The 27,547-nt window shown below is 37.5% G+C and overlaps 1 protein-coding gene across 9 annotated transcripts in view; it reads left to right on the top strand.

Annotated features, from left to right (window-relative positions):
• The window catches only part of ralgapa1 (Ral GTPase activating protein catalytic subunit alpha 1), an 87,316-nt gene that overhangs the window by 3,791 nt on the left and 55,978 nt on the right, over positions 1 to 27,547 (top strand). For 6 of the 9 annotated variants that reach the window (XM_067368332.1, XM_067368330.1, XM_067368338.1 and 3 more), the window contains exons 2-17: positions 6,266 to 6,376; positions 9,666 to 9,715; positions 11,262 to 11,319; positions 12,491 to 12,534; positions 12,756 to 12,933; positions 14,111 to 14,226; positions 14,545 to 14,683; positions 14,809 to 15,017; positions 15,638 to 15,883; positions 16,263 to 16,433; positions 18,455 to 18,580; positions 18,736 to 18,884; positions 18,991 to 19,114; positions 19,470 to 19,707; positions 20,604 to 20,768; positions 23,942 to 25,180. In XM_067368332.1, coding sequence (XP_067224433.1) covers positions 6,266 to 6,376; positions 9,666 to 9,715; positions 11,262 to 11,319; positions 12,491 to 12,534; positions 12,756 to 12,933; positions 14,111 to 14,226; positions 14,545 to 14,683; positions 14,809 to 15,017; positions 15,638 to 15,883; positions 16,263 to 16,433; positions 18,455 to 18,580; positions 18,736 to 18,884; positions 18,991 to 19,114; positions 19,470 to 19,707; positions 20,604 to 20,768; positions 23,942 to 25,180 — 3,363 coding nt within the window. The remainder of the gene's footprint in view (positions 1 to 6,265; positions 6,377 to 9,665; positions 9,716 to 11,261; positions 11,320 to 12,490; positions 12,535 to 12,755; positions 12,934 to 14,110; positions 14,227 to 14,544; positions 14,684 to 14,808; positions 15,018 to 15,637; positions 15,884 to 16,262; positions 16,434 to 18,454; positions 18,581 to 18,735; positions 18,885 to 18,990; positions 19,115 to 19,469; positions 19,708 to 20,603; positions 20,769 to 23,941; positions 25,181 to 27,547) is intronic. The other 3 variants (XM_067368337.1, XM_067368339.1, XM_067368331.1) reach the window with 2 other exon arrangements.

Here is a 27,547-nt window from a genome sequence, read left to right as displayed (position 1 = left end):
ATGCGTTGGTTTTCTCAGTTGCGCACGCGAGAAATGTTCAGAGAAATGTCCACATGGAAGATGAGCAAGGTTAGGGAGTATTTTGAAAACCTACACAAAACATAATGTCATGTCAAACTAGTATAGGCTTGTTATACTACCGGTTATATGGTATGAAAGTTTTTATTGGATTAAAGGTGAAACATTATGAATGAAACTACTATATGAACATAATATGTAAATACAGTTAAATAATGTAGTTGGCACTGGCAGCACACATCGAGTTTTTCTTGCGATTTTTGCTGACCGTCATGTGTACAGATCATTTTCATACACGAGAAGCGCGTTCAAACCTGGAAATGCAAGCGTTTGCCGTGGTAATGAACAACAATACCGTAACGCGCTGACTTATGTGGACTATCTTTTATTTGAGGAAATCTGTTTATAATAAGCAATAACATTTAAACTTATTGGTCCTGTGCTGCCTTTTGAGTCAGTTGATTTTATTCAGTTGTTCTTTCAAATTGGTTAGGGTTAGACTAGTCGACTAGTCGGTTGCAAAATTTCTGTTTAAACGGTAATGAAATTAGTCGTTGCACACATCCCTAGTAGTGTACCTGCACAAAGCACTAAAGTGAATCAGTAAAAAGATTGCATATAAAAGTAGGCTATATCACAGTTTTGAATTCACTTAACATAAAGAATTACAAAATATCCTGGTATCATGACCATATTATTGATTTAATGTTGTATCACCAGGTCAATGCATATTATACAGCAATGAAGTGAAGTTTCCCTAAGTGATAAGCTCAACATTCACATATTAAACATTATTCACATGTCCACTTATTATGGCCTAGATCAGACCTTGTGCACAACAGCTTTTGTGCATTTGTGGACCTGAGGAAGTGAAGTAGCCTAAATAAACGGATGGGTGTGTTTGCAGAGAAACTGCTCTGATAGGAAGCACACAATACTGTTTGAGATTTTGATTGTTTTTTGTTACTTGTTATTTGAATGCATCTGCGACTGTTTGAAATGAACTTCTGATGTGGATATAAGAATGTTTAATTCAAAACTGTTGTCTGCTTAAGTCCTGTCTTTCTGTGCGCTAGATCAATTGCCATCTTTAGCATGCTGAGCTTGAGAATTGCTGATGTGATCAACAGTCATATTTTATATGAAGTCAATGGGCTCTTGTAACTGCCTGAGATCTTAAGGTTGATTGATTGCCAATATTTAAATGACTACACCATTATTACTATTGCACATATTAGAGATTTGTACACATTAATCCTGTAATACTAAAGTATTAAACCCACCCACAACATCCTAGCTTCAAAAGCATCAAAACTGAACTCCATGGAAAGCATCATTCTGGTTTGCATTGTACATTGTGCATTCCTTGAGAATGATCATTTGGGAGCGTCTGTGCTGTCGTTCTTTTTCATGGAGTTCAGTAGAGCTGCAAGATTAATCATTAAAAGATCACAATCTCGATTCAAACACCCACGCGATCTTATTCCTAAATGGCAACAATTCAGCCTATCAAGTTTATTTATTCAATATTATTAAAACTTTGAAAAGTGATCACAGTGTATGATCAACATTTAGACCTGCGTTGGCACTGCTGCTAAGCCAGAGAGAGCAGTTATCATGTAGCCTATATGAAATAGCTTCTCAGTCTTTTCAGCCACACAGTATCATTATTTCTGTGTTACAATAATTCAAATTATCACAGAAGTACTGGGATAAGTTTATAGTTCGCATATAAACACTGGTGTCTATGGTAGCAATCAAAATAGAGGAAATCACCTTTTGAAAGTAACTTTGTATCAGTTACATCGTTACGCCAGTAGGTGGCAACAAGTGACTGTTAAAAAAAAAATGTATTTATCACTGAATCATTCATTCAAGAGATCAGATCGAAACTGCTGGTTCATCCAATCCACCCATGCATTGAAATGAAAACTTTAGGCCCAAACCGAAAATTCTGGATGCACTTGGCCGAAAACCAAAACCGAAAATTACTTTTTAAAAAAATAATTATTAATTTCCTATTTTAAATTCGTTTGTTGTATAATTTTATTATTATTAGACCTGTTAATTAAATTCAGTAATTTTACTGAATCTGAATTTAAAAAATACAAGCCATATATTAAATAACCACAATTTACTAAAGTTAATACTAATACTAAAGTAACAAAAATTGGACCGTAAATAGGCCTGTATTAAAATAATGTTACATATCAATATATTAATATCAATATATTATTCTTCATTCAGTTCTGTGCGACAGAATTAGATTTACCAGATTTATTTTTTGACAAATTATCAAAATAAAGTATAGTCCTACAAAGTTATTATCATCAGAGCATGTGAGCAGATAGCAGGCAGTGGATCAGTGTTTGAGAGGGTAGCGTCATTTTACCAGTGTTGCCTAGCACGGCTCTACCACACCATGTTACAGTACAGTTTGCAAACATAATCAAACAAGTTCAGGGAAATTTCATGTCGGCATGTTATTTGAGCAGACTTTGCTTTTCCGGTGAGTGTGAGTGGTACACAAGTGGAGCGTTCGGGCCACGCGCACGCACAGAGCGGAACATTGAGCAGTCGCTTCGAAGTTGTGCATCTTAGGAAACCGAGCCACTCGCAAACGTAAAAAACATGCTGCACAAGAGTGAAACCTGAATACTGAACATGGAGGGGCAGGGCAGCATATTTTCAGCTTGTATTTTCTGTGTTTTTTCTTTCGGCCAAAAAAATAAAAAATCCATGTTCGACCGATAATTTTCTGCGGCCGAAATTTCAATGCATCCCTATTTATGAGTGAATCATTCCTTCAAACTGATTTTGAATTTTTTTTTAAACTGCGGCAGCAATTAACATTGTTAGAACCCTTTAGTAAATATCACGTTAATTTGTTTAGTTGTCTATTCAGAATCGTGGGAGAATCGTCATTTCTATTTTAAACCAAAAAAATCATGATTCTCAATTCGTGCTGCTCTAGTGTTCCGTTCATCTTTAAAGATGAGGGCCATTATCTTTGTGTGATTCTAAAACACCGTCAGGCACTTGGGGTCTCGGCTGTGTTCTATTTTAGATCTCAAATATTTCCGACAGCCAGTGTAGCACCATCCGTTGGTCTGCTCTCTCTCATGTACTGTAGTTTCAGCCAAAATTCCCCTCTGTCTGTCTGTTCTCAAAGCTTTTTCAAAAACACCACAATCTGTAAAAGTTGGGCTCTGCCTCACTGCTGCACTTTGTGAATTCAGGATGGGCATTTTGACAAATTTTGTACCCTAACACTAAGGTTGTCAAAATTTCAGTTGCTAATTTTCCTTTCCACAAAAAATAAGCAGCACTCTTGTCAATAATAACAATAATAATAATGCCAAATCAGCATATTAGAATGATATCTAAATTATCATGTGACACTGAAGACTGGAGTAAAGATGCTGAAAATTCAGCTTTACTGTCACAGGAATTAATTACATTTTAAAATATATTACAATTTAAAACAGTTATTTTAAATTTTAGTCATATTTTACAATATTACTGTTTTACTGTAGTTTTTATCAAGTAAAGGCAGTCTTGGTGAACATACGAAACCCTAACCCAAACATTTGAATAGTATTGTATGTGAAATTTATAATTTGTTTTATTCACACACACCAAATGTTACTATTTTCATGTTTCTCAATTTTTTGTATGCTTGCTTTTTTTTATTTCCTCTATAAAAAACAATCCACATCTGAATGCAGGCAAGGGTGCAGTTTGCAAAGTTTGAATAGTATTTTTACTAGTCGATTATGTGCACATTTCTAGTATGCCCAAAGATACTCACTACCCCAGGTCTCTGTGTTGGCTCTTTTGTTCTAACTGGCTCACAGCTCTATAAACGGAATGAAGTAGGCACTTGACTGAGGTCTCTGGATGCTGTGGGAACGTGTGACCAGAGCCGGCCGCTGCATTAGGATAATGAGTGGAGCTGGACTGTGTGGAGGAGCTTTAAAGTACAAATATTGACTTGTGTTGCTGAGCTGCAGGTTGCAATAGACTTCAGCATCAGTAAAGAGACCTGCTCACATCCTGTGCTGAAAGAGGCAAATTATAAGCTTGACAGATTGTGTGCGTGAAAGAGAGACCAAGCATAAATGGGATTTTACACAGTACACAATGAAGTAATGTTTGTTTGTCATGATCCTAAAGATCTTTTGATCTAAGGGTTTATACATAAATACCTAGTTTTGAAGTAAAAAAAAAAAAAAAAAACACTATTGCTTTTATCATGCATGTATTTCTTCATGAAACTTACAGATTAATTAAGTCACGCTTAAAGATTGGAATATACTACATGTATTTTCCTCCGATTTTTGCCCCGATTTGCAGATTTCGAAGTCGACAATTGTTGCTGAAAGTCTGTGCCAATCTGCAGATTTTATTTAGCTTCAGATCATAATTCCATCCAGTCAGATGATATAAAAACATGTTTGATATTTAGGGCCCAAGCCCTGAAAGGGTGAAGGCCCTCTTGTTTTCCTTAGGTAAATTTTTTTTTCTCTGAACTTTAGGGCACTTGGGTCCCTTAACATGCTCAAAAACTCTGAAACTTTTGCAAACATGTAGGAATCGTTGGCCATCAGGGCTGGGCACAAGTTGTTGTGGGGGAGCTCTCTGTGGCACCCATTTTCACCTACAGTAACCAAACGTCATATAGTTATAGATCTCATCGGGCCGAACAAATTTCACACTCTAAGTCAAGCCAGCCCAACAGGAATTTGGCTATTTAGGGTTGTTTGAAAAACAAATGCTCTGGAATTTGACTCCTTGATTCATCTGATCACCACCAAACTTGGTCAGCATGAAGCTAAGACATTGAGGATCCTAAATTGTGAGCAGATTTTTGCTCTCTCAAACGGTTTGGTAGTGGCGTTGAAACAAATTTATGGCGAGAAAAGACAAACAGGATGTGTGTTATAACTTCTGCATACATTAATTGATTTTGATGAAATTCAGCTGTGTGTTTGTTGTAGGAGGCTGATCACATGGATGTGACTATTGTGAGTCAAAGTCATAGTGCCACCAACTGGCAGCAGGAAGTGTCACTTTCAAAATGCTTTGAAATGCATGGCAGATGTAGACCTGTGAAAGGATTCTTGATATCTTGAATACTGTTGTCATGGCAACACATTAAACTTTAAAGTCCCCCTGAAATCAAAATGTTTTTTAGCTTTTAGTATGAATATGTTAGCCTTAAGGTTATGATTAAGCTGGTGTGTTCCAAAACAATGACAAAATTCGCATTTAGGAGATAGAAGCATTTAAAACTTACAGTCTCTCACTTCCATTAAAATGGATCATGGATTTTCATGACATCACATCACACTTCAGTTTCTCGTCAAATATTCGGTCCAATCAAATGCTCTCTAGAATCGAAAGCTGAAGTCTCGGCTGAAATCAGTCATTTGCTCACACATTTACAAGTTTCTACATGGTGAATGGCACATAGTGCACTATATAGAAAATAGGGAACGATTCAGACAGTGTAAATATGCTTTCCATTGACGCGAAGGAAGCCGATTTTTGCGTTAGTTTCACGTGAACTGCCGCAACGTGAGCAGCACAGTCTGTTCTGGCACAGAGACACGAGAGCACAGAGCGGATCATACACGTGAGTCGGCAAGACCACAGAAGGTATCGGACCCATTTGAATTCTCCACAGAATGCTGTATATAAGCGATATAAAGGACATTATGAGGAGAAACGGTTAGAGATTAGAGGGAAACAAAGGTTTTACAGAGTCTAACGGCTCTGGCTGAGCTGTAACATAAATGAAACGCTATTGGCTATTTAAAATACTGACCACATCTACCTACCCAAATCCTACAACAACTACTGGGGTCACCTCCTGCACATCCATGTTTGTTTCATCTGTCATGTGTCTCCTAGCAGTGAGGCCCATGTCCCTGAGTTTGCTGTGTTCGGGATTTTTTGAAATTTATTTGTCGTTTAGTGTATGATGCCCAGTTTTTCTCTGTATAATCGTGCTATCAGATCGTGAAGGAAAAGCAGCAACAAGTGTGCATTTGTGTATGTTGTGCAGAGATTCTTCCCTTTTTATGTCCATATTTATATATTTATGTAATCACCTAAACAAAATAATACTAAATATCGTCCAGATAATATTTTAATAATGTACTTTAGCACACTGACCGTATATAAGGGGGGAATCTGCTAAATGTCCAGCTGATTCATTGTTTTTTGTTTTGTTTTTTTGTAGAAAATGCAGAGCCTGCCGAACTCAAACATCTCTTTGAGCAGAATTACTCCCACATCTACTATGTGTTCTTTGAAAACTTTGTCACCATTGAGGTTAACCTGAAACAGAAAGGTAAGACCTGCAACGCTTTTTCTCTCTCACCCACTGTTTTTGTTTTGTCTTATGATAATTTTTTTCTGTACTGTTGTTGGATAGTTTAATGTTTTTCAAAGTTCGATTGCATTGTTTTTCAGCCGGCCTACTCATTATGTGCTCTCTGCAAACAAGACAGAAGTCACAGTGTTAATGAGCAAGTTTCCATGAAATGGCTTATGACGAAAATTAGCCAGCCCTCAGTTAGCCATGTCCGGTCACACGGGCTCATTATAGTGCACAGAGAGCACAGCCAGTGTCTCGGAACACTGAACAGTTGCTCATTGAGTATTCAGAGAGCTGCTCACTGCCTTTGACCTCTCATTTTATGTCTTAGCATTTTCTCTTGTTGTACTGCATCTACTGCACAATAACTGGTTCAGATTGTTATCCTTGCTTGGTAAAAGCAATTGTCCTAGTCCTCCCCCCACATACTTTCTTTACAGTTTTATTTTTTAGGTGGTTTGCCTTTATTTTGTTGCACACTCAATTGTGGATAGGAAATAATGGGTGAGAGAGGTGAAATGAGATCATGATCAGCTTTGACTTTTCCCACTTAACATGCATTCTTCTCTTACGGTGGTGCTACCAACATCAGTACTCTGTTACCATCAAATGCTTGTTTCAATAAAGACAGATATGTTATTATTCAGGTATTTGTATATAAACATTGTCAGTTTAAGTTATTTTAACTAACTTGTTCAGCAGAATGTTTTTCAGACTGTTGTACCACCATGTTGACCTGTAAGAGGAAAACGAACATAGGAGTTTAAGTCAGTGTAACCCCCTTACATTGCTTGCAAAACCTGAATTCACCAAGTGTAACAAAGATGTTGATCCAGAACAACATTCCAACAACATTCCAATCAACCAATCAGATTTGAGGTTTACAGTTTGTCAAGTTTAGGCTTACAACCAAGGTGCTTCTACATCAATGTTATTCACCTATCATTTCCCTCTGATTTTAGGTATAACTTAATGGGTAGGGTTAGGTTTAGGGGTAGGAATATGGTTATGATTACATTTTCGGTAGGGGTGGGTGATATACCGGTAGACATGATTAACTGGTAGAAATTTGTCAACCAGTAGAGATTTTAGACTATCATCTCTATCGCAGTTACGTTCATGTGACGTTGCTGTGCTGCACGGTCACGAAAGCTAAATGATAAGCTTTCGTGACCGTGCAGCACAGCAACATCACATGCGTTTTTAAGCACTGCGGTTTAAAAACAAGTAATTTTAAACCGTTAAAGCGCAATTAACAGGGAAAGACAATTCATTTCAGTATATGCAAAGAGTAGGTTCTTAAAGTCGAGGGAAATGGATTATTGAAAAAGAAAAAAATGTAAACTTTTTTTGAAAATAGGCTAATTTTCCAACTCCCCTAGAGTTAAACAGTTGAGTTTTACCGTTTTCGAATCCATTCAGCCGATCTCCGGTTCTGGTGGTACCACTTTTAGCATAGCTTAGCATAGTTCATTGAATCTGATTAGACCGTTAGCATCACGCTTAAAAATGACCAAAGAGTTTTGATATTTTTCCTATTTAAAACTTGACTCTTCTGTAGTTAAATCGTGTACTAAGACCGACGGAAAATGAAAAGTTGTGATTTTCTAGGCTGATATGGCTAGGAACTATACTCTCATTCAGGCGTAATAATCAAGGACCTTTGCTGCCGTTCCATGGCTGCAGCAGTGCAATGATATTACGCAGCGCCCGTGAGCCCCTGCTTGCACAGGGAACGTGCCTTGCAACCATGGAGACGTTTGTGAGAGACGCTGCGTAATATCATTGCGCCTGCTGCAGCCATGATACGGCAGCAAAGTTCCTTGATTATTACGCCTGAATGAGAGTATAGTTCCTAGCCATATCAGCCTAGAAAATCGCAACTTTTCATTTTCTGTCGGTCTTAGTACACGATTTAACTACAGAAGAGTCAAGTTTTAAATAGGAAAAATATCAAAACTCTTTGGTCATTTTTAAGCGCGATGCTAACGGTCTAATCAGATTCAATGAACTATGCTAAGCTATGCTTAAAGTGGTACCGCCAGAACCAGAGATCGGCTGAATGGATTCGAAAACGGTAAAACTCAACTGTTTAACTCTAGGGGAGTTGGAAAATGAGCCTATTTTCAAAAAAAGTGGAGTGTTCCTTTAACTGAATGTACAATTTTTTTTTTTGTAGAATTCAGAAACCCTTGTTATTAGCGATACCGGTGTATGTGAAAAAAATGTTTTGGCTTAAAAACGCATGACATCGCTTAGCGGATTTTTAAGAAAACGTCAAGATTATCATGGCAATGTGGATATGTTTGCACAAGCTCTGCAATTCACTGGCATCATGGCAACAGATATACATATATATATATAATATAAGAAGCAATAAGGTACGAGAGACTGTGCTGTATCGTGAATAAGTCATGGCTGAAGGGCGTTGTTAGGCACAACGCAAAGCCTTCCTTCCACTGGAAAAAATAGTCCCTGACCATGAACAGCAACAGAAGTTACATTATTACGCCATTAGATGGCGGCAAAGACTATCTTTATGAGTGCGTCAATCAGTAGCGAAGAGTTTCATATTGAAAAGACTGAATCGTTTTGAAAACGGAACAAGATGCAACTGACAAATGCTTTGACTAGTGCTGTCAGAACTTCTTAAATGTTAAAGGACAAGGAAATACATCAGACATTTAAACTGATTTTTTTATTATAAACATAGGACTGACCTGAAAGAAAATGCTAAATCTGAATGCAGGTAATAAACTCGCTCAATCGATCTTTCTAACAATACTCTTCAACATAATACAGTAAGCTTCAATGAACAATATCAATTGATAGAACACAGTTTACATTACTCAGAGTGGTTGCTAAAGGTGTTGTGTAGTGATACACAGAACCATTGGGTGAAGTGGTCATAGCCGTTTTTATTGTGAATAAAACACAGCTATTGACCAATCAGAATCAAGGACAGGAACTAACCGTTTTATAACATGCATTAAAAAATAGAATTTTCATTTAATGTGACTTTAAATAATGATGTTTTGACAAAATTTGTTTGGTCGCTCTCTATCCAGCTTTACTTTTTTAATGCTTGTACATCTTTCATTAAAATTGATTAAAAAGATTGCTTTGATGCCACATGTTGAGGTCCCCATGTTTCCAGCGCAGATATGTAATCCTTGTTTGTTGAGCTATTAATATCAAGCCCTGAGGGTTTTGTGATCCCTTAATGACGTTCAACGTGTTTTGTGTTTTCTCTTTCCTGAAGGTCACAAATCACAACGAGAGGAGCTTGATTCTATTCTCTTTATATTTGAGGTAAGAAATGTAGATAATCACTTGATGTCTATTTAAACACATTAGCTCAACCTCATTAGGTTTGGTTTCATTGTGTCAGCTCTCATTCAAATACTCCTATCTGATGTTCACATTGTTATATGTATGATCCATGTATGAGTAATTGCTGAGACAGTGATAAATGAGATCATTGATAAGAGAGTAATTGATGTGCACCTGACAGATAACTGATTTGTCTCTCAAACAGAAAACGGGTGTTTTTTGCCGCACCCAAAAACACTTCTTATGAGTCACGCTTTAGCTTTTGCTCACCTGTATGCCCCTATGGCCTATGTGTAGTAGAGCTATTTCAACATTCCAGTTTTAATGTCGCAAGGAAGCCCAGTAATGCGTGTTTGCACAAATCTGCTCATCTGTTTTGAAATGTAAATATGTGCTGCAATCTCTTGTTATATAGACTGAGATGTTTAACCCTTATGTTATGTTGGGGATGTTTTCATCCACTATGGGGTGCTTTTGAGGCTTAATTTGGCCACAACTTTCTCTGTGTTTCAGCAAATGGAATGATTTTTGGTGACATCTTATTTGATACATATTTTTGGAAAATGCTTTGAAAATTTTCAAAAACTCAACAATACACTGTGGGCAAATTCACTACCCTTTCGTTATGTTCATGATGAAAACATCCACTAAATTAAACTGCTGTAAAAATGTATCAGATAAATATTTATTTAACATTTTTTTGCATAAATCTATTAATCAACCTCAGTCCTGATCAAAACTACTAAATGTTTAAAAAAACATCCAGGATTTTTACTCTTTAATTGCCAAGTTCATAAATGATGTCACTGATTTGAGGGAAAAAAACACAAAATAACTTATTTTCAATATAAAAAGTGATTGTGGACTGGATATTTTTTTTTACCTTTTATCACAGTCTTGGACATGTGAACGATTAATAACAACATTGGCTTTGATGCATTGTTAGTTTTTGTGCAGCATCAGATTTTAATTTTTTCTCCCTCATTTACTGTTCTTTGCTGTTTTTGCCCCATTGACTTCCATTATAACAAAATTTTTTGATTGCAAAGCCATGACACCATATAATCATGCATTCTTGATTGTTGGTGGTTTTCCCTGTTGGGAAGAGGTAAAATTTGTAATTTTTACAGTTGATCACCAGGTGGCACCATTAACCCTTTAAATAGGCCTGTGCAAAAACAAAGTTCATAATCACTTTTTATATTGAAAATAAGTCATTTTGAGTGTTTTTTTCCCCCAAATCAGTGAAATCATTTATGAACTTGGCAATTAAAGAGCAAAAATCCTGGATTTTTTTTTTTTAAACATTTAGTCGTTTTGTTCAGGACTGACGTTGATTAACAGATTTATGCTAAAAAAAATTCAAAAATATGTATCTGATACATTTTTACAGCAGTTTAATTTAGTGGATGTTTTCATCTCAAACATAATGAAAGGGTAGTGAATTTGAACAATACACAAGGGTTAAATACATGTACTAACATATAGGCATGTCTGCAGTTAAATCCATGTGCTTATCTTGCAGAAAATCCTACAGCTGTTACCAGAGCGAATACAAGGAAGATGGCAGTTCCACAGCATAGGTGACAATTTCTACTCTTTCTAATGTGCTGATTTGGTGCTCAAGAAACATTTCTTCTCATTATCATTGTTGAAAACAGATACTTCATATTTTACAGTTATATAATTTTGTGCAGCTTTTTTCCTTTGACAAATAGAAAGTCTAAAAGATCAGAATTTATTTGAAATGGAAATCTTTTGTAACAACAATGTCTTTACTGTCACTTTTGATCAATTTAATGCATCCTTTATTATTAGTATTTTAATAATTTTTTTTAAGTCTTATTTGAGATTACCATTTGGTGAGGAAACAGTTTGGAATTTTTCACACTGGTAAAAAAAAAAAGTGACAACACCAGTATTACCGATAAGACAGAGTGGGAGATATTTTGTAAAATTTGCAGACATCAGAGAGCTGCTATCAATATGCAGAATAGTGAAATTGATTTTGAATGATTGAATTCATGATCACTCGTACTCTGTGTATAAGGAGAGGCTGTACTGACCCCACATTTTACAAGATAAGATATTTGTCAAAGCTGCTCAGAATGTCCACCAAATCCTCTACCATCGTCCTGTCAGTCATCTCTCCTTACTCTCGTCACATGATAAATTAAATCCGACACTTTCTTCACTGTGTTGCGACTTTGCAACCCAGTGCGGACAATGCAATGTAATCAGTGTTTGGAGGATCACAGCGGTAACACAGACTATCGCAGCAAGCCTAATTACCATAGAAGAGATGTGATGTATCTTGTGATGCTTTGCACCTGGTTTTAGTGACTTAACATCTTGAATTAGCCGGTGGTCTCTCCTTTTCCTCTGCTTTGAAGTCTTTTAGCAGAAGGATACACAGACCACCAAGATAAACACAGAGAATGCCAAGGATCTGGGGCTCAGAAACGCCCAGATCTGACCGAGAACTCTGACATTACTGTCCTTCATCACTTACTTAAAGAGATAAACAATACTTAGACTGCCTTTAACATGAAGGCATAAATAATTTTCAGTTTTATTTTGTTTTGCTCTTTTCTCAATAAACCCAAATTGCATACAAAAAAACATAACTGACAGCTTTTTAAGCAGAGACCAGAGCAAACGGGTTTTCCAGAATTATCCAGTTAGCTCAGTAAGCCAGTTCATTTGGAAGTTATGAATTTGTTCCTCAGACTAAACAACTGTGTTGCTTCATAGGTCTTGTTCTCAAGAAATTGCTACACACTGGAAACTCCCTGAAGGTAGTAAATGTCAATAAATAGTTTACAATATTTAAAAAGTATCTCAATAATCATTGTATAAGTTTTTATTTAAGAAGAAATTGTTTTCAATCCTTATTTTTTATTATGACTTGTATAAAATATATCCTCTGAGGTGACTTCTTCTTTTCTGCTGACATAACGAAGGCTGTGAGGTTAGCCAAAAATTTTAATCAATAGTGTGGTTGTATTATGGTGCATAGATCCGGAGGGAAGGAGTGCGTCTGTTCCTTCTGTGGATGCAGGCTCTGCAGCACAATGCTCTGAGAGAGCAGCTCTGGATCTTCGCCTGTCTGATCCCAGGATTCCCTGCACCACAGTCTGAGCTGGGCCCTCGAACCCTGGATAACCTAATCAGCCCTCCCCTTAACCTTCAGGAGAGTAAGTGTTTGTATGCTTTCTCTCACACCTTATGTTTCATGAATATGAGCTTTTTTTTTTTTTTTTTTTTTTTACACTTTTGTAGTATTTATATTCTGACTCTTAAGGTCATGTATAATGTTAGTCAAAATTCCTCTCACCAAAATAGTCATTATTTCATTTTCATGACCATTTTCCATCCTCTTTCCAACCAGTTATATCTATTTAGCTTTAATTTGTTTACTTAATTTTTTTTTTTACTTAATTTTAGAAATTTTACTTAATTCATTTATTTGCCAAGGCAACATTTCACATTTTTGTTTAGGGTTTTTTTGTTTGTTTGTTTTTGTTTTGTTTTTTTTAAGTAAAATTTTATTTAATTAAATTTTTTTATAAATAATGCAGGCTCATAATTAGGATGTCATAGGGTGCTTTCACACTGGAAGTTTAGCTCAAAATGGGGCACAGTTCATATGAAAAGTTGGTAATGTGAAAGCTGTCATACAGACCCGGGAGCGCACTGAGCTACCGAACCCGAGACTACCTGTAGGAGGTTGTTCTGAGTTTGGTTGCACTCAAATTGTGGTGTGATTTGCATGAATGTGAAAGCAACTCTCACTTGGGTTCACACTTGTTCAGTAAGTAAAGTAACCAGCCAATGACGACATCACTAATTCAACAAAGCACAATCTAGGGGATGACAGTGGTGATGATTTACCTTGGATACGAGCGAGAGTGAGAGTGCAGTGTCATCGTGTAGAGTGCAGTCAGAGCGGCAAATGAATGACTCGCAATCCTCTGTCTCCTCAAAAGAATCTGTTTTCAAACAGCAGAAAGACGCCTTCATGTGACGCACCTCCAGTAAACCAAAGTGTCCTTCACTCTGCTGAGCATAATAGCACCAAATTAATAAAATGTGCTGTGCATGTATGCGATGACGTAAGATGAACACAAATGCACCAAGTTAGTGTGAGTGTGAAGCCAGAACAGTGCCGCCAGTCGCACTTGGACCACAGTAAACATGGCCAGTGTGAAAGCCTCTATAAAACCACAACTTTTCTGAGTGACCTGTTCTGTAGCTTAGTTTCCATAAATGTTTTTTTTTTTTTGTGTGTGTACTGTGCAGGGAGCTTTTTGAGTATATCTGCATAGCAAATTAAATCCCCCTTTAAACGCATCTTTTTGTCCATTACTGCAGCTCAAGTGACCCCAGAGGAGATCAGCCCCCTGGTGCCGCCTCAGTCAGGTGATAAATCCCAGGAGGATCTCACTGGCTACTTCCTGGAGGCTCTACTAAAATACATGGTAAACCAGGTACTCCCCTCTTCCTACTAACACTGCTGATGCTAACACGGCTAGCACAGACCCAACGCTAAAGCTGCGGAAACCAAACTTACATGCCACTGACCCCAGATCTGCATGCAGTTGATGCCAGATACCCTTGCTGCAGCGTTGTGTTTCCTTGGCGCTGCAAAGGCTGCTCTGCTTCACACCCTCCCCAACATAAACAACTGCACCACTCTCTGCCTGCCTCCACCAACCCCACTGTCCTCCACAAAACACAAACAGGCTGTTCTGTCCCAGCTGCTGTTTATGTGCTCATCTTGCCACGTATGTTCTGTGCCCCTACAGGCCAAAAGTCTGGAGTGGAAGTGCAAGGAGAACCACGAGAAGGGGTTTGCCTTCCTGTTCGCTAATTTCAAAAAGTATTACCTGCCCCATATCTTCCCCAACTTCTCCAAGGAGACCAGTTTGTACAATCCTATTCTGGGTAAGAGTTTATGATAATCCTTCATGTCAAAGTAAACACAATTTTATATTTTTATTTATAAGCCAGTTATAATTGCTTAGGATGGTAAGATGTCTAATTTGGATTTGTGTCCTGTTTTATAATAGAGGTTCCACCCATGAGACCAAAGCCTTACTATATAGTTGTTAAAAGAGACCCAGAGACCAATGAAGCCCTGTACTGCACTAAAGAGAACTTCCTCAATGCCAGAGTCATATTTATCCGCTGGCTGGTCTCCTTCTGGCTGGAGCCACGGTCAAACACAGGAACAAACATCCCTGGCATGGAAGGAGAAAATGTGCCAAAGAATATCCAGGTAGCAACACAGATCATCTTCACATGTATGATGCAGTAATGGCTGTAAAGCACTATTAGGGTTTTTAAAGGGAAATTTCCATACTATGAATTGAGAGGTTAACTCCAAGTCTTGTGAAGTGATATGATTTAACGCATTCAATGTAGGCTTTTATTTACATCTAACCAATGATTGACATAAATACATAGAGCACATCACATATAGTAATCACGAGACAACAACAAGGTTCGTTCTAGGATGTGATGCATAAGCTTCCATGTTTAACGAATGAGATGCTTGCGTGTTTAAATGTGAATAAAAGCCTAAATTAAATTTGCTCATCAAATAAAGCAAATCATGTCTTTTCACAAGACTTGGATTAAGCAGTTTGATTCATGTGGATTCATTTTACGACACCTCATAATGACCTTTTTGGATCTTCAGAGTTTTGGTTACCTGGACTTTCAATGGAGTTCTCATTTTTGGGTGAACTAACCCTTTAAGGTTTGGGTTAGTAACTAAAATGTCATAGGTTAAAGTTTTATTAGGCTGCACATTTACCCCCAGGTTGGTCCTGAGGTTGTCCAGGACCATTGAACAAGCTGTAAACGTGCATTTTTGCAATGTTGCTGCTGTTTCAGAGAGCGGCGGCGGGTATGGCTGCCCGAGGGGATGATGGTGGCCCAAGACAAGATAGTCTGGATGGGGGTGTGACTGGCGAGCCGGAGCAGTCGCACTCCAACACAAGCACCCTCACGGAGAGAGAGCCCAGCTCCTCCAGCCTCTGCAGCATGGACGAAGAGCACCTCACCGACATTGAGGTTGTGCGCCGGGTCCTGTGCTCCTCTAGAACCAATGTCAACTTTATCACTGAGATCTTTCGACAGGTAATTCTCCCATGTAGAACAGAAGGGCTTCCCTTAATCTAAATATCAATGAAAGAGGAAGAAGTCTGGATCATTTTGAAGAAGTGCTTATGAGAGAGGTTGATTGTTCTTTTCGGGAACTTCTGTGTCCTATTGATAGAAAAGATGATTAGCTTTCACAAAGAGGAACATGAATATGGATTGTTACAGCCCATATTTTTGAAGAACTTAAAGACCCTGTTCAAAATGGTGCACTTAAAGTGGTCTTTGGGACTGGAGACTGTCAAGTTTGCACCCATTAAGAAGAAAGATGGCTAGCTAATGAAATTTTTCACTGATTTCTCTATGTATATACACTGATTCTGTCTGTGATTATAAGTGAGTGTATTATATTCTGCAGGCATTTCTTTTGCCCATGTGTGAGGCTGCAGCCATGCGTAAGGTGGTGCGGGTGTATCAAGAGTGGATCTCTCAGCAGGATAAGCCTGTGTTTATGAGAGAGCCAGAGGAAGACCGATTCGCAGGCCAGCTGGACTCTGCCCACGAGCAGAGAACTGATAAAGAGGAGGAGGTAGGTGTCTCTGAAGTTGACAACAGAAGAATGCTAAAGCGGTTATTACACTCTGAGTCAGCCTGCACAACAGCTTGTTCCCTAGATTCTTTGTTCCAGATATATCTGTGGTGGTATTGGCTAATAACCACTTATTGGCATAAGTCTGGCTAGGTATTAAATAGTCACCCACTTTATATTACATTATATATTATATTATATTATATTATATTATATTATATTATATTATATTATATATTATATTTTATATTATATTATATTATATTATATTATATTATATTATATTATATTATATTATATTATATTATATTATATTATATTATATTATATTATATTATATTATATTATATTATATTATATTCAGGCCTGGAAATTGAGGGTAACGTGGGGAGATTTGGTTAGATTTTTTTAGGTAAATAAAGGGATTTCTACTTTTTATTCTATCAATAACCTATGAAAACAATACAAATTCAGCACAAAAACAAAGCGCAATAAAATAGCATGATTAATCTTTAAAAGATCACTATCTCAATTCAAACATCTACACCACCTTACTTCTAAATGACAGCGATTCGGCTCTGTCTATTAAACCTTTGACAAGATCACAGTGAACATTCAGATCTGAGTTGGCATTGCCACTGACCAGAGGTGGGTAGTAACGGAGTACATTTACTTAGTTACATTTACTTGAGTAGTTTTTTGGAAAAAAATTACTTTTTAGAGTAGATTTAAATGCGGGTACTTTTACTTTAACTTGAGTACATTTATAATGAAAAATCTGTACTTTTACTTCGCTACGTTTGGCAACGTTCCTCTCATTACTTTATTTAAGTGCAATACTGTACATGTTACTCTTTTTTCATGAACGATGCCCCATTCACAAATTAATCACTCTTTTGAGTCGATTCTGTTCAAAGACTTGATCAAACACATTGGCAAAACTGTCTAAATTGGTTCACGAATCAGTTTGAATGATTTGTTCAGTTCCTGCACGCACTGAATCATCTGAAGCAGTTTCTCACTCAGAGCGTTGGATGAAGTGTATGGAGGACCAGGAGTGCCACTTAAAAATAAAACGAAGAATCAATTAATTAATTTAATAATTCAAACATAAAAATTTATATAAATGAATCACTTTTTATATGGGCAAATTAATAGACATATTTAATAATTTAACATATTTAATAAAACAATACATTTTAAAAATCTTTTTTTAATGTATAAATAAATAGACAAATTTGAAATGGGATATGCAATTCATTTTTTAAAACATAGATGAATAAAACAATAAAAAGTACATTACTAAATCATTTTAAAAATCGCTTTTTTAAAAAGAATTTGGCAAATGTTTTTCTTTCTCTATTTACCAATTGCTTTTCTTTGTCGGTATGCCAAATGCTTTTCTTTATCCATTTGTCAATCGAGTGGTAAAATGCCATTGGACAGCACACACGTGGGAGCAACCAACTTTTACTTTGAGTAAATATTTCTATAAGTCCTTGTACTTTTACTTGAGTACAGTTTTTGGATACTCTACCCACCTCTGCCACTGACTCAGAGAGAGCAGTTGTCATGTATGAAAATGACTTGATGTTTCAAATAAATATTGTATCAATTACACTGTTACACCACCAGGTGGCGACAGGTGACTGTTAAAAATGTATTTGTCATTGATCATTCAATCTCAGCCATTTCCAGCCCATAATATAATATAATATAATATAATATAATATAATATAATATAATATAATATAATATAATATAAAATAATATAATATAATATAAAATAATATAATAAAACTTGAATATCATATTATATTATAAGTTATTTATTTATTATAAAAATATATGTCTGTTAAATATTATATTTATATTTTTATATTTGTTAAATATATAAACAGGCAAAACCACATACATTTTTAATATTGAACATCCTAATGGTTGTCAGGCATAACAAAAATATACAGCAATAGCACTGTACTGTTATTGTTCACCAGTCAATGTGTATTTTGCTTGTGCAGGATATTGGGCTTACAGTGTCTGTTCACAATCGAAACCCTAATTGGTGCAGGAGTTCTGGGAATAAATACTCTGATTCCGAGGTTTTGGAGTATAACGTCCACGCTGGTGTCCAGGCCACACTACAGGTGAGTCCAGGTGTACAGGTAACTAAGGGTTCAAGATCTAGACTTGTAACTGAAATGAAATGCTCTTTGTGAGGTTCAAACCAGTAGAGTTCAGTTTGTGGAATAATAATTAAAAATCTAATCTCATCTCTCCCACAATCTCTTTCTCCTTGTAGGTTTTCATCACCAACTCCTCTAACGTCTTCCTTCTAGAGGCAGCCAATGAGCTGAAGTCACTTCTGGAAGAGCATGTTGACATGTGCAAGCGTGTGCTCAACATATACCGCAGTCTGGTTATGCATGAAACCATGAACCAGAAGACCTGGTATGCATTATGCATTACTATCATTACTCTAGTTTCAGGCGTCTGCTTGGAATATCTGCTCAAGCTCTTGTCCAGCTCATCCTGAGTGTGTTTGTGTCTGTCACAGGGAACAGATCTTGTTGGTGTTGCTAAGGGTAACTGAGTGTGTGATGAAGAGGCCTCCATCCATTATGCCTCATGGGAAGAAGAGTAACACTTTATCAGGCCGTTTGGCTGGGGCCATTTTTCAGGTACCACCCACCAATATACTATGATGGACAGCTTTTTTTTTTGCACAGTATTTCGCTTTCAGTTGGACAGAAAAATTACTTGCTGTTGGAAAGTTGGTTAGAACACACAGTCAGTAGAAATCAGTTCTTTGCTAGTCCGTGTTAAGGCCCGTTCACACCAGCACTATAACGATAAAGATATATTTCTAAAAATCGATCTAAATATAAAAGATTTTCTTAAACTAAAATTAAAATAAAAGCTATTTAAAAATATTAATTTAATATAATGTATAAATAATACAAAAATAATTATTTCTAGTTCATCTGTCAAAGGGTCTGATGTAGTCCATACTGTGCGGTCTGTTTTCCTGTTCAGACTCTGATTGTGGCCTGGATCAAAGGGAATCTGAACGTGTACATCTCTCGGGAGCTGTGGGACGACCTGCTGTCTGTACTCTCCTCTCTCACATGCTGGGAGGAGCTGGTCACCGAGTGGTCCCTCACCATGGAGACACTTACCAAGGTACTAGCACGCAACCTTTACAGCCTGGACCTGAACGAACTGCCCCTGGACAAACTCAGTGAGCAGAAGCAGAAGAAACACAAAGGCAAAGGTGAGTTTATATAAAAATACAAAATCACATGTATACTTTCACATCTTGCACATAGACTAAGGTAGTTGCGTAACACACTCAAGCCTTTGAAGGGGTCATTAATTCTAATGCCTGATCTGATATTAATGATTCATGTACAGTCAGATGTTCTTTGTCTATGTGTCAGTAAATCGAACCGTTGACTAAACTGTCAACTTCACATTGTTTCTTTTAGTAGGATGAAAATAATCTGTTATTTAAACAGTGATTAAATTATATATAGAAAGCGACCAAAGAACGCTCTCTTTACAATAGCTGGAGCTGTCAATCAAACTGCATGAGTTTATCTGTGACTGAGTTCTGTACTCGCGCCAAGACACTCGTTTTATTCAACAAATCTCTGTTACATCGCGTTTGCACTGATAGTTATGATGAAAGCATTCGTTAGTTTGCAGAAATTGAGTTGCAATGACAAGATCACTGCTTTCATGCGCACAACATGTCTGATTCGCTACTTGCTCTTTACTTCAACCTTTCATACCACAGACTACATATAATGCTTTATATGCTCATATTTTATATGCTATTTTCGAGACAGTAATACTTAAATATTTCATATGCAAAGATGTTAGCCAATCACAGCAGTGGCTGTGGTTACACTAAAGTCTTGCAGCAGACACGCCCCTTCAAACAGTGTGTTCAAATAAAAGGTCTAAAATCAGGGTAGGAAAAGTGTCTTTTATTTCTAAAGTGACCATTTTTGATGTAAAAATCATACTAACATTGTAAGTGCACCCCAGGAAACATTATAAAACAATAAAACAACACAGTTCGTGACCCCTTTAAATTAACATACCAGCTTCACTATCATTCATCTATGTATAATATACATACACATTTGTCCCTACTACCTCTAGGTGGCATCCACGAAGGCCAGAAAATCACTGTGGATCGGTCTTTCTCCAAAGGCTGGAGTCGAGACCCACCAGGCCAAGCTGCTGCTATGAGACAGCGTAGCGCTACCACTGCTGGCTCACCAGGCATCGAGAAGGCCAGAAGCATTGTCAGACAGAAGACTGTGGGTGAGTGTGTTTCAAGCCCTTCCTGTCAATTTAAATTTATTTTAGGTCCTTTTGAATCGTACAGCTTTTGCTTATGCTTTTATCTGCATTACTCTGTTACCATAGTTCATAAAGACAAAGATAAGCACAGATGAAGATATTTACAAGAAGAGAACATGATTGCGTTAAATTATGTCCTTTATTAAGGTGCAGTCACATTAGTGAAATTTTGCAGGCAAAAAGGTCTGTTGTAAATAATGGAGAGATGTATGAAACACAGTTCACACAGATATATCACTTTCTAATGGTCAAAAAGGGAAATTCCTGATCACGTGGATTCCTGTTGAAATGACTGGATTTCAGCCGCAGGAATTTGACTGCACCATTAGACTGCATCGCAATTTGCATACTTAGTATGTACTTTTTTGTCAGTAGTACATTTTTTATATATAGTAACCTAATGTAACATCATAACATAAAATGTTTTTTGATACCACATACTCGTCTATCGCATAGGAGTTAGCTTCTAGTTAAATTCATTATTATTACTACTGCTCACATGTTCATACTTAACATTGTCTGCATTCCTCGCTGCTTTTCTACAATTTATGTTAAATAGAATGCACAAACTCCTTTTCTATAATGCCTAGGGATTGTGGGTAATATTACCCCAAAGCACATGCACTGATGTACACTTAATACACTTGGGGTTGGTACGTTTTTTTGTTTTTGTTTTTTTAAGTCTCGTATTCTCACCAAGGCTGCATTAATCAATAGTAATATTGTGAAATCTAAAGTAATTTTTGCTTATTAGTATGATTGAATTGGATCACTGAAGGTCAGCTGCTAAGGCATTGGTTAATAAAGTGAGGTTAAATACATAAAGTATATTTGTGTTATTTAACATAAGTGCAGGTTCGCGTAATATACTGAGTTAGCATTTCACTCTTTGTATTAATTTTGTGGAATACTGAATCTGTTTTTGTGCAAGTGAGATTTGTAAATGCTCACATTTAGTCTAGAACTACAATAACCATCATGTTTACACACAACACTTTGGCACTTACTCACGATTTCTCTCATCATGGGGCCAGGAGAGCTGTCAGTCAAATAATGGGAAATCAAAGTAACTTGTGTTACTTATTTGAAAAAGTAACTCAGATATTTTGTTGTAAATTTAAAAATAATGCTTCACTTTACTAGTTACTTGAAAAAAAGTAATCTGATTACGTAACTCGCATTACTTGTAATGCGTTACTCCCAACACTGATTCTATGATCATGTAAATTTATATTACCTAATTTTAATACCTCATATATGACAGTAAATAACACTTAATCTCACAGACTCCATAGTGTGCATAGTATGTAAATAGAAACGCAGCCTTAGGCTAAAAAAAAAAACAGCCATGTGAATAAACCAGAACATAATGGAACATCTTTAACACGCCATTTTTCTCTTATAAACTTAACAGTCTAGATTTTCCAGAGACATGATGTTCATGTGTTCACCAGTCAGTGCAGATTTAAGATGCACTGATAGGGTCATTTCTTTTCCTCTTCTTTGTGATGCTCACTGCTTTCTGCCATCACTTTCTCTTTTTCTCTCTCTCCATCATGTCTTTCTCTTCCCTAACGCCTCCTGTGTGTTCCTCCATCGCTCCTTATCTCTCTCTGCCCCATTTCCCTTCTCTGTCCGTGTTGTTGTCATTCTTCTCTTTTTCTCTCTGGGTGTGTGTGTGCGTGGTCTGTAGCTCTGCGTAGTTGTTCTACGGGGGACAGTCTGCTGTCCTCAGCCTTTATCCGCAGTGCTAAAAGCGCACCTGTCCTGATCCACCCCGTACACCCTCTCCTGCCTGATTCTGTCCTCACTCCCCTAGCTGACGAGCTGTCAGGTAGAGCCCTCTACGCCCATATCGGCACTCTCGCCTCTGACTGCGTCCTGGCCTATGGATGTGCATGTATACGTATGTGTGCACACTTCCTGTAGTTAGCAGCACCATCCTATCACTTATATTGTTGCATGTGTATAGTGGTTTTCATTTAATAAACCTGAATGTTTTTTCATTAGTTTAATGTGGAAGATTCCCTTCTCATTCATCATTTCTTTAAAGCCTCATGAACTTATGCAGTTGCTTTCTGATAAGATGAATCAAGTGTTGAGAAGTGTTTTGGTCACATTTATCCCCAATTTACAAGAATAAAAAGTATGTTATATTTTGCTCAAAGAAAAAGAGAAGAAACCTATTTTATCTTTATTTCTTTTCAACCTGCAAATTTAAGGAATTTCCAAAAATGTAATTTTTCAAGCTGGAAAAAGTCATAAAATCCTAAATATCATTGAAAAAATTCTTTAGTCAATATTTTTTTTTTTTTTTTGCTCAGTTCTAACGTTATATAAATACTCTATCTCTAAAATTATTGGTAACAAGATTAAATTTGTTAACATTAGTTAATTCAGTACCTGTCATGAACAAACAATGAACAGTAATTTTTGCAGCATTTATTAATCTAACTTAATGACAAATAAATATGACATGCTTGGTTCATTTGCTTGTTCATAGTACATTAATTTAAATGCATTAGTTAAATTTATCAAGTTAATTTTAACTTTTTAACAATTTTTTTTTTCTTTCGTTTGATTTTGGGGTGCAATATGACCCAAACATATTTCTTTTTCTTTGTATGCATTTCAGCCAACAGTCCTGCATGTGTTTTTTTTCCTTGTCTTTGTGAATATACAGTATTATCTTTCTTGCATCACATTTCATTCAATATAATCAATCTTCCACACTTTGGAGAAAAAATGCCCTCTACATGGTTTACCTTTGTCTGCATTTCTTCATCATCATGTTTATCTGAATTATTTATGAAAATGTCCAAATGTAATCATGATTAGCTTTCTTTTTGCTTGTGATCTGATATATTTAGTTTAACCTTTGAGATTCAGTTGTAAATTTCATTTTGATTTTGTTGTTTTACATATACATGCATGTTTTTTTGCATGTAAAATGTGGCCACCATGGATCAGTTAATGTGATAATACTTTCTAGGTCCTTCCATCACCTCTTAGGTATCTGAAATTTTAAGACTTGTTCCTTAACTTTTGTCATTAAGATATTACTGACCATATTAATGCATAAACACACTTGCATCCTTAAAAATGCTGATTGTTGCATATCTGTTCGTGTTCAGACCTGGAGGAACCTCCCATGGTTCAGCGCGGACCGCGGATCCGCCACTGCTCTCAGAGCGAGGAGACCCCATCGTCCGAGGTGTTTTCTGCCTCCGGTGAGCTGGAGCAGCCCCCTCTTCCCCGCAGCAGCAGCGCCTCTGACATCATGGAGCCCTTCATCGCAGAACGGGTCAAAGGTGCACTTCCTGTCTCTGACAGTCCCTCTCACTCCTCCCACTTTACCACCACCACTTCTGAGTCCCCCCACAGTTCCCCAACCCCATACCAGCTTACTGATCCACACCAACCCCCCGACAGCCAGGCATCCCTGGAGGTGGGCGAAAGCATCTATGACCATCTCTGCCAGATGCCAGGGCAGCAGCCTCCCTTTATCCCCGATTGGTCCTGTCCGGCCGCGGCCTTGACCAATCAAACCGAGGGCGAAGGGGAGGAGGATGTCTTCAGCGCTTTTAGGGAGTTTTGTAGCAAGGACGACGTGAAAATGGAAGCAGGTCCAAATAACAAGCAGGTGCAGTTTGAGGGAAGTGGGGACTGGGCGTTAGAATGGGATAAAGAGATGGAGCAAAGTGAGAAGAATTTTTACGAGTGCTTAGAGCAGTGCAACTGGGATTTGAGTGATAGTACGCAGCCAGCAGAGTGCAGCAAAGTCACACCGCTACAAAGGCAGAACGCCACAGACAGGGCTAGCGAGAGCGAGCTTAGTCCGCAGGCTTCCCAGTTTGCACCGAGGCCCAAGCTGTCCAATCTTGACCCCAAAAAATGCCACAGCAGTGGGGTCCATGTCAGCTTCCGCCCATCCACAGAGTCCGTGCAGTTTCACAACCCACTGGACCCCAAAGAGGCACACTGGAAGACCCGACTTCGCCGTCTTGGCCACTTCAGCAGCCACTCGGTTGGGGCAAGCGGGGCAGCAGCAAAGGGCGTGGGGGAGGGGGTCACCTGTTGCGAAGCGGTTGAGCGTGATAGAGGCTCCATCAGCGGGGCTAGACGTGGCCGACTCGGCCGTCCGACTCTTCGCCCGCGGGGATCCCGCTCTAGGTCTCAGGAGTCAGGTTGCAGTCCCTCACAGCAGCAGCAGGTGGCGCTGTTGGGTGTGTATAAGTCTATGGTCCACGCTCTCTCCAAACCCAAGGCCCAGGCGGCGTCGCCCCATCGTCAAGGCAAAGCGCCCGCCACTGAGGCCCACCTGAAGGACCTGTACACTCACGTAATGGGCTATTTTGGAAGAAAAACATCAGGTGAGGACTTGATCGGCTCGATGTCATCATGGAAGAAAAATATGACCAAAGCGCCTGTGCATTTTCCTTTTTTTTTTTCTCTCTCTTTTCTTGTGACTGTTTGATTTTTGCTGAATGTGGATTGAATTGAAGCCTCTTTTTGTATTTTCTTTCAAAGTAGCTCAATTCCAAAAAAACAAAAAAAAAGACTCCCAAAAGACCAACGGCCACCCACCTGTGGGACGGCTTCCCCTCCTCCTCAAGCTTCTGGGACCTAATCGCTGCTCCCCTCTTCCCTGGATGCTGCATGCGACCTCATGCCTACCTCCCCGCCCTCTGTCAATCTCTCACACACGTACATGCACACACATACACATGCTCACTGACACATTCATAAAAACACAATGATCTTTCATATAACCTAATGTTATGTATTTTAATCTATATAAATGTTAATAATGTCATTTTAAAAGGAGTAGAGCACCCAAAATGATAATTCTGGCGCCTTTTATATACTCATGTTGTTTTCTGTGTGTTCGTTTTCATAATGGGAACTGGCTTCAAAAATAATGAAAAAGCACCTTAAAGGTAGTAGTCTTTCTTAGCCTACAATAGGGCTGTGTGGTAATGACAGAAAATAATATCTTGATTATTTCAAGATATTGGATTTTGATAAAAACAATGTATTTTTGTGCTGGTACCTTGGTTGGTTTAGGCCTGTCATGCTTTCATATTCTGTGCCATTGTTAGTTTGTAGCAGTGAATTTATATAATAACGCTCTATAGAGCTGTTGTCAATCAAATATGAATATTGCAATATGAAAAAATGTAAAAAGCTAAATGACACTTCAAATTAAGAGGATGCATGAATACACGTGTGCACATGTATGTATATATATATATATATATATATATATCTATCAGTGGCAAGAAAAAGTTTGTGAACCCCTTGCAGAATCTGTGAAAATGAGAATTATTTTAATAAAATAAGAGGGATAATAAAAAAATGCTTGTTATTTTTTGTTTAGTACTGTCCTGAGTAAGATATTTTACATAAAAGATGTTTTCATTTAGTTCACAAGACAAAACAATAGCTGAATTTATTAAAATAACCCCATTCATAAGTATGTGGACCCTTGGTTCTCAATACTGTGTGTGGTTACCTGATGATCCATGACTGTTTTTATGTTTTGTGATGGTTGTTCATGAGTCTCTTGTTTGTCCTGAGCAGTTAAACTGAGCTCTGTTCTTCAGAAAAATCCTCCAGCTCCTGCAGATTCATCAGTTTTCCACCATCTTTTGCAATTTTGAACCCTTTCCAGCAGTGGTTGTATGATTTTGAGATCTGTGTTTTCATACTGAAGACAATTGAGGGACTCAAACTCAACTATTAAAAAAGGTTCAAACATTCACTGATGCTCCAGTAGGAAACACGATGCAGTAAGAGTCGGGGTGTGAAAACTTTTTAATTTGAAGATCAAGGTAAATTGTACTTCATTTTTCTTCTGAGAAACATGCAAGTATCTTCTGTTGTTTCCGAAGGGCAGTACTAAATGAAAAATGCATCGTGTTTCCTTCTGGAGCATCAGTGAATGTTTGAACCTTTTTTAGTAGTTGAGTTTGAGTCCCTCAATTTTCTTCAGTGTGAAAAGACAGATCTCAAATTCATTCAGTCACTGCTGGAAAGGGTTCAAATATGCAAAAATGCTTGAAAACTGATGAATCTGCAGGAGCTGGAGGATTTTTCTGAAGAACAGAGCTCAGTGTAACTGCTCAGAACAAACAAGAGACTCATGAACAACCATCACAAAACATAAAAAGTAGATCGTAGATCATCAGGTAACCACACACAGTATTGAGAATCAATGGTTCACATACTTTTGAATGGGGTTATTTTAATAAATTCAGCTCTTGTTTTGTCTTGTGAACTAAATGCAAACATTTTTTATGTAAAATATCTTACTCAGGACAGTACTAAACAAAAAATGACATGGATTGTGTATGATCCCTCTTATTTTATTAAAATAATTCTCATTTTCAGATTCTGCAAGGGGTTCACAAACTTTTTCTTGCCACTGTGTATATATGTTTTTTTCAAAGTGAGTGACATACTCAATTATTTCAGCTTGCACATCGTCAAAACAACAATTATGATATTATCTTAGACAGTATATATTGCACACCCCTACTTATGTGGGATTTTTTTTTTTCATATTTGAACCTCAGCTGTTCCCCATTATGGAAAAAGGCACTCTGAACTCTCTGCAGTACATAATCTTTTGAGTTATACAGTGTTTGGAACTTAAGGATGTGTATATGATGACAGAATTTTCATTTAAGAGTGATCAAACCCTAACTGTAAGCAGTAGTAGCTGCTGTAGTTGCATT

Source organism: Chanodichthys erythropterus, chromosome 18 (genome assembly GCF_024489055.1).
Source record: "Chanodichthys erythropterus isolate Z2021 chromosome 18, ASM2448905v1, whole genome shotgun sequence".
In the NCBI taxonomy this organism is placed as follows: Eukaryota; Metazoa; Chordata; class Actinopteri; order Cypriniformes; family Xenocyprididae; genus Chanodichthys; species Chanodichthys erythropterus.
This window is presented reverse-complemented; position numbering and strand designations above follow the sequence as displayed.